This window comes from Bison bison, unplaced genomic scaffold (assembly GCF_000754665.1).
Source record: "Bison bison bison isolate TAMUID 2011002044 unplaced genomic scaffold, Bison_UMD1.0 scf7180017864213, whole genome shotgun sequence".
Classification (NCBI taxonomy): Eukaryota; Metazoa; Chordata; class Mammalia; order Artiodactyla; family Bovidae; genus Bison; species Bison bison.
This window is the reverse complement of record NW_011494785.1, coordinates 2,317,983-2,324,888: the sequence shown is the minus strand read 5'-3', so window position 1 is coordinate 2,324,888 and position 6,906 is coordinate 2,317,983. Positions and strand designations below refer to the sequence as shown.

The window sequence follows — 6,906 nt, the reverse complement described above, 5'->3', positions numbered from 1 at the left end:
TTCATTCCTCGACATCTCCAGAAAGGAAGCATGTGCTTCCCGGTGATGTGTTCCAGGTTTCATTTTCCACGTGCCAAAGGCATCCACTGACAGCCCATTCTGCCCACCTGCCTGTGAGAGAAGACGGGTAGACAGCTGACTCTGGGGTTGTACCCCAAGTCAGCAAGTCCTGGACCACTGCTCGGGGCGGGGAGTTGGGAGAATACAAGGCTCTCATTCTCATCAGCCAATCAATACATAACCTTTCTTATGTTCATTTCTGTTTAAAGACACCTGATTTTAATAAATTGTTGACTCATTATGTACAGTGAACTCAGGACCAGCAGCACCATAACTGATGCCTGGGTGGAGCTTGTGCTCCCAGACCTGTATTTCCCCATAAGGCACATCACAGCCTTCTAGCAGTGAGGAATCTTAGATCCTTGCCTGTAAAACCATCAACAAAACTGTCAAAAATGTGGCAGGAAATAGACTGTGTAAAGCACACTTGGTTATGTTGGTGGAGCTGAAATCAGAAGGCAGAGGGTAACCCTGCTCTTCTCGGCTGGGAGTGTGCTTGTCTGCTGACTCACTTTTCCACCGTTCTGCTTGTGTGTGTGCACATACGATGCCCAAAGTGGTTGCAAAGGCCTCCCATTTCATCCTGAGGGTCAGTTACAACATCCAAGCAACTTGGAATTGATGAGACTATTGCTTTTGCTCAGTGGCTAAGTCGTGTCTGACTCTTTGCAACGTCACGAACTGCAGCATGCCAGGCTTCCCTGTCCTTCACTATCTCTTGGAGTTTGCTCAAACTCATGTCCATTGAGTTGGTGATGCCATACAACCATCTCATCCTCTGTCAGCCCCTTCTTCTCTGGCCCTCAATATTTCCCAGCATCAGGGTCTTTTCCAGGGAGTCGTTTTGTGAATCACATGGCCGAAGTATTGGAGTTTCAGCTTCAGCATCAGTCTTTCCAAATGAATATTCAGGATTGATTCCCTTTAGGATTGACTAGTTTGATCTCCTTGCTGTTCAAGAGACTCTCAAGGGTCTTTCCAGTACCACAATTTGAAAGCGTCAATTCTACGGTGCTCAGCCTTCTTCATGGTAGATGCCTGATTACTTCTGGGGTTACAAATAAATGTTAGCAAGCTGGAGAATCTGCAAATATAGAGGCCACGATGAATGAAGATTCACTGCAGGCAGTATTAAGATCGACCAGTTCTCAGACTTGGACATTCCAGGAACTTGGCCGTCCTCTGGGAAAACAGGAAAGGAACAGAGCCCTGGGGGGCATGGCGGTAACTGCAGGTGTATGTGTAAGAGGGCATCACGTACTTGTCCGGCAGGGACCCTCAAAGGCCCATCCATGCTGGGATTTAGCCAGGATTCTGTCCTGGTCATTAGAGGTGGTCAGCAGCGCAGATCCTAGAAGAGCCTACCAAGTCTTCTCACTTGAATCAAATAGCTCCTTGAATCCATTGTCTTTGTATAGGCTTCTGGAGGCTGGATCTTGCTCAGCCCTGTGCCTGTGTGGAAGAAACTCTGCAAACACAGGCTGTGAATTGAATGAGGCTAGGCCGGATCTGACCCCACACTGTCTTATCCCTCCCCTTCCTTTGTAATGTACCCTCAAGGAAATATTTCTAAGTTTGAGGTTCCTCGAATTGGTAGTCCTTAAAGGTTTCTTAATGATGTCACCGAGCTACTGAAAAAAAATCTTTCCCAAGATACATTTCACCGGGACAAGACTTCACAGGTGAACAGAAAATGTCAAGGATGTTTCTGATTTTGTGAACTTGCCAGGAATGACAGTGAGCATGGCATGCCATGATGCTGCATACCGCTTGCTGATTCCCATTCAATTTCACCTGAATGGGAAAACTCAATCCTGAAGGAAATCAACCCTGAATATTCATTGGAAGGACCGATGTTGAAGCTGAAGCTCCAATACTTTGGCCACCTGAGGTGAAGAGCTGACTCACAGGAAAAGACTCTGAAGCTGGGAAAGATTGAGAGCGGGAGAGGGGGACGACAGAGGATGAGATGGTTGGATGGCATCACTGACTCAATGCCTGTGAGTTTGAACAAACTCTGGGAGATAATGAAGGACAGAGAAGCCTGGCTGAGTCCATGGGGTCGCAAAGAGTTGGACATGACTGAGCAAATGAAGAACAGCAGCAACAGAAGAGATATTCTTTACCTAAAAACAACAGGCCCGAGGAGCCACCCTCTCCGCTCTGCTCGTTCCTTCAGCACAGCTCGGCTGATTCTTCCGAGGGCCTCTGAAACAGGCCTCTTTCCATGAATTCATCTTTCCTTTGTGGAACGTTTTCTTCCTCCTCGTGAGACTCAGCCAGGATCCAACTGCAGTGACACAGACGGCACATGCTTTGCCAGGAGATCAGCTCAGCCAGCGCCCAGGCAACCTAAGCTGTGTTTCCCTTCAAATTCCTCTTCATGCCTTTCCCCCACTCCAGTCACACTGCCATGCTGCGCAACAGCTGGGGCCACCCTTCCCCATTGCAACGAGCTTACAGCCTTGCTGGGTTTTGAGTATGTAAGTGGGGGCAGGGGGGAAGAGGGCAGTAGGGACCAGAGACCTCAGGCTCAGCACCTGCCTCATCTCCAGGGTGTGCTTTTAAAGCCTTGAGGACATCATCATCTCTCCTCAGGATCCTTAACTGTACAAATTGAGAACCTGAAGCTCACTGAGATGGTCTTTACCACTGCCCCATGGTCTGCGCTGAGGCCCCAGGGTCTGCACAGTATCCCCTGAAGGCCCTTGCAGTCAGTTTGCTTTTCCCAGCTTCCTGGCGGTGTTGCACCACCTCCCTTCACTCCACCCCTGCTCCCGTCTGGACCTCATATAGTGGGCGCTCCTCCTCTTCTCAGCCTGCCAAGCCGCTGCCTCCTCATCATTCATGGAGTGTCTGAAACCACTTCCACCCAAGAAGCTTCCAAGAACACGCCGGGTACAGTCTTAATCTTATCCGTCTCAGTCCAAATGCAACCCCACAGACTCCCTCATCTACTGCTGCACTAAAATCCCTACCATGTGGTACTTTTAACTACACACGTGACCAGCTTAGTGTTTGGCGTGTCTTTGTAAGAATGGAACTCTGCTCAATGTTATGTGGCAGGCTGGATGGGAGGGGAGTTTGGGGGAGAACGGATACATGTGTATGTATGGCTGAGTCACTCTGCAATCCACCTCAAACTACCACAACATTGCTAATCCGCTACACCCCAATACAAACTATAAAGTGAAAAAAAAGGTAGGTAGCATCATTGCTTGACCTTTCCAATTTCGGTTGCCGTCTAGTGGCTAAGTCCTGTCCGACTCTGCGACCTTGTGGACTGTATGGACTGCAGCCCACCATAGAAGCTTGTATCTGCTAATCCCAAACAATTTATTGAATAGGCATAAATTTTAACTTTTTTTTTGAGGCAGACCATTTTTCCAGTCTTTATTGAATCTGCTAATATTACTTCTGTTTTTACATTTTTGTTTTTTTGGCCATGAGGCACGGGGAAGCTTTGCTTCTGACCAGGGAGCGAACCCGTACGCCTTGGACTGGAAGGTGAAGTCTTAACCACTGGACCCCCAGAGAAGTCCTGGCGTGAATGCCAACGCCTTTTACTGATCACACTACACCCACCTCCAACGCGACCTGTCACAGTACGAACCCCAGCAGGTCCTGAGCCCGTACCAGCACACCCCATTTTCTACCTACCTTGCTGTGTGAGAATCAGTCGCAATGGCAGCATTCGTGCTTGGAAGACAATCTCTTGCTTCAAGGGCAGAACACCTACCTTCTTCTCGGGGGGACCGCCGGGCTCTTTGGAAAAGGGTTTGTAAAGTGTTAGTGAGTCGTGGACCCAGCCTGGAGTGGTGTTCTCCTCAGGGCTGTTATTGGACAGTTGCTGCCTTGAGTAGAAGATCAAGACACATTCTGTGTTATGAGAAAGCACTGTCTCTGCCAAATGCGTTTCTGTAAGTGATTATGTGTAGGCGTACCAGTAAGAGTGCCTTTTGTTGCCTGCGGCTTCCCAGATGGCCCGGGTGGTAAAGAACCTGCCTGTCGATGCAGGAGACGTAAGAGACGCACGTTCAGTCCCTGGGTGGGGAAGATTCCCTGGAGGAGGGCATGGTAACCAACTCCAGTATCCTTGCCTGGAGCGTTCTAGCCCGTCAGGCTCTGCTGTCCATGGGATCACATGGAGTAAGACACTCATTGACTCAGCCTTATACCCGGATACGATTCAAACTTTTGGAAAGTCAAGTATTTCCATGAAATTGTAGTGAATAATCTCCTACATCAAATGCCCATGTGTGAAACAGACAAAGTTTTAACTCACTAATATTCACAGATAGGACAGTAGGGAAACAGTAGGGAAAAAAAAACCAAGACTCTTTTTTTTCCCCCATAAACAGAGCTTAAGAATGAATGTATAATTAAGGGGCTGATCACCAGTCTGTACAACATATGGGTTTTTGGAATGTTTAGCAGACATTTATCATGATCGGATTTGTGCCTTGGGTGGCAAGTTCTCTTTCTGGGCATCTTTTGCTTGACAGGATCCCAGCATCTTCTTCAGTGTGTTGGTCTGTGGGGGCTCAGTGCTTGGAGGTCAAGGTCAGTGTCGATGACACCCGGAAGATCTGGGGAAGCATGTTACTAAGTTGGTAAAACATCTCTTCAGAAATACTCTGTAAGACGTAACAAAAAAAAAAAAGAGAAGAGTTTGCATTTGTTAAACTATCAGTGATTTTTAAAAAATGTTTTAAGTGTTTTAAAATATGGAAGTAATACAAGTAGTTTCGGACATGAGGTGGAACGTGAGAATCTCATCTTCGGGAACTGATTCAACTGCATGGCTCTGGGCAGGGGCGTGTCTCTGAGAACCCACGCTGTGTCTGTCAAGCAGTAAGCCTGATTACCAGAAAAAGCCCTCGATAACACTACTGTAATCAGAGATAAAAGTACCACTCGTTGTGCTGAATTCTACACAGAAGACAGAATCATTTTCTGCTCACGTCCTCCTTTATGAACTCTTTAGACTCTATATAACATAAATGTGGGGGAAAAAACAGAAAGAGGAGTCAAGTTCGGCTTTGGGTTAAATCAAAGAACCCTCGAGTGGTAGACGCTAACATCTTCAACAGTAAACGGAGTGCCTTGATAACTCCAAACACTTCTCCCCCTAAAACACAGAAACCTGTGAGCATTTTGTCATGTAGTAATGAGTTGAGGGCAGGGCTTCCCTTCCCACTGTTTCCCTACTGTCCTATCTGTGAATATTAGTGAGTTAAAACTTTCTCAGTGGGTAGCCACTCCAATATTCTTGCCTGGAGAATCCCATGGACAGAGGACCCTGGCGGGCTGCAGTCCATGGGGTCGTGAATAGTCGGACATGACCGAGAGACTAAGCGACAACGACGATACCGTGGGCAGGGCAGAGTGCCTGGCCCTGTCTGTAAGGAATACTATAGCAGAGCTGGACTGGGTGAGATCTACCCAGGTCACACACCTGTGGCACCAGAAACTGCACTGTCCTAGAAATCCCTCCGTCCCACGAGGCCATTTCCATCATGAAACCTGCAACAGAGCAACAGATGTGGCTGAATGATGAGCTCTGGTTCAAGCCCACCTGTCCTTTACTGAAAGTAAACTGGACGTTTACAGTCAGGCTACCCGTCTCCATGTTTTAGGTGCCCACTTTCCTGTGGGAGAGGCAAGCCTGAGGGCCAGACACACTTCTGTAATCCTTAATTCTCCACACCAGCACGGTTCCCCACAGTGCTGTCAAAACACCTGGAATGATCATTTCTCGAGTTCTATTTTGTCTCCACACAATGAAGCCAAAACAAGTCATTAAAAATTCCATAAATATGTGGTTCTATTTTCTTTTCGGGAAAATGAAAGGTAGCTGAGAGTAAGTTCTATCAATGTTCAAATACTGTTGCATTTCAAGAGGGTTGGAGACGTCCCTGGTGGCCTAATGGTTAGGACTGGGTGCTTTTCACTGATGCGGCCCAGGTTCAAGCCTTGGTCGGGGAATTGATCTTACAGACTGCATAGTGTGACCCGAAACAAACAAAAAAGAGGGCTGGAGGTTTTGTTTTCTGATTGGAAAAGGTTAAAAAATCCATTATGAAGGATTTGCTCATTAAACCCTACAACTGGGGCACCAGGTGACCACAGGAATGCCCACGTTCTTTCACCCGGCTTGCTCAGCTGTCAAGATTTTCGAGGAAGAAATACAGGTCCTTGTTGTTAAACATAAGGTTGTATCTTACCTTTGACACACTTAAACACAAGTTCCGCTCTCCTTAAGCACCATGGTATAGTCATTTCCTAAAAACAGAAACAAAATAAATCGTATGTTTTTGATAGGACTTTGCAGGAAAAAGACACCTAACTAACCTGTGCTTTTCAAAGTGAAAACAGCGGCTACCCTCGTGGAGGGAACAGTGGAGAGGATGTGGGTTAAGCGGCTGGACGAGAGCCTGGGGCGGCTCCTGGGGTGCTGGCTGGTGACGTTCTGCTTCATCACCTGGGCGCTGCTGATGTCGGTGGTCAGTCGGGGAACGTGCGAGCCGTTTCTATGTGCTTTTCCCGAGGTGTATTATACGCTGCTGCTGCTGCTGCTAAGTTGCTTCAGTCGTGTCCGACTCTTTGCGACCCCATAGACAGGAGCCCACCAGTCTCCCCTGTCCCTGGGATTCTCCAGGCAAGAACACTGGAGTGGGTTGCCATTTCCTTCTCCAATACATGAAAGTGAAAAGTGAGAGTGAAGTTGCTCAGTTGTGTCCGACTCTTAGCGACCCCATGGACTGCAGCCTACCAGGCTCCTCTGTCCATGGGATTTTCCAGGCAAGAGTACTGGAGTGGGGTGCCGTTGCCTTCTCCGGTACT

At 47.9% G+C, this 6,906-nt stretch overlaps 1 protein-coding gene across 2 annotated transcripts in view; it reads right to left on the bottom strand.

Annotated features, from left to right (window-relative positions):
• Positions 1–3,531: 3,531 nt before the first annotated feature.
• LOC104992214 (chromosome unknown open reading frame, human C12orf4) overlaps positions 3,532–6,906 on the bottom strand; it is a 38,973-nt gene continuing 35,598 nt past the window's right edge. Inside the window, exons 12-14 of one of the 2 annotated variants that reach the window (XM_010844991.1) lie at positions 6,288–6,345; positions 5,519–5,586; positions 3,532–4,697 (exon numbers count right to left, since the gene is read on the bottom strand). In XM_010844991.1, the coding sequence (XP_010843293.1) occupies positions 4,605–4,697; positions 5,519–5,586; positions 6,288–6,345 (219 nt within the window). In that variant the 3' untranslated portion in view covers positions 3,532–4,604. The remainder of the gene's footprint in view (positions 4,698–5,518; positions 5,587–6,287; positions 6,346–6,906) is intronic. The other variant, XM_010844992.1, reaches the window with a different exon arrangement.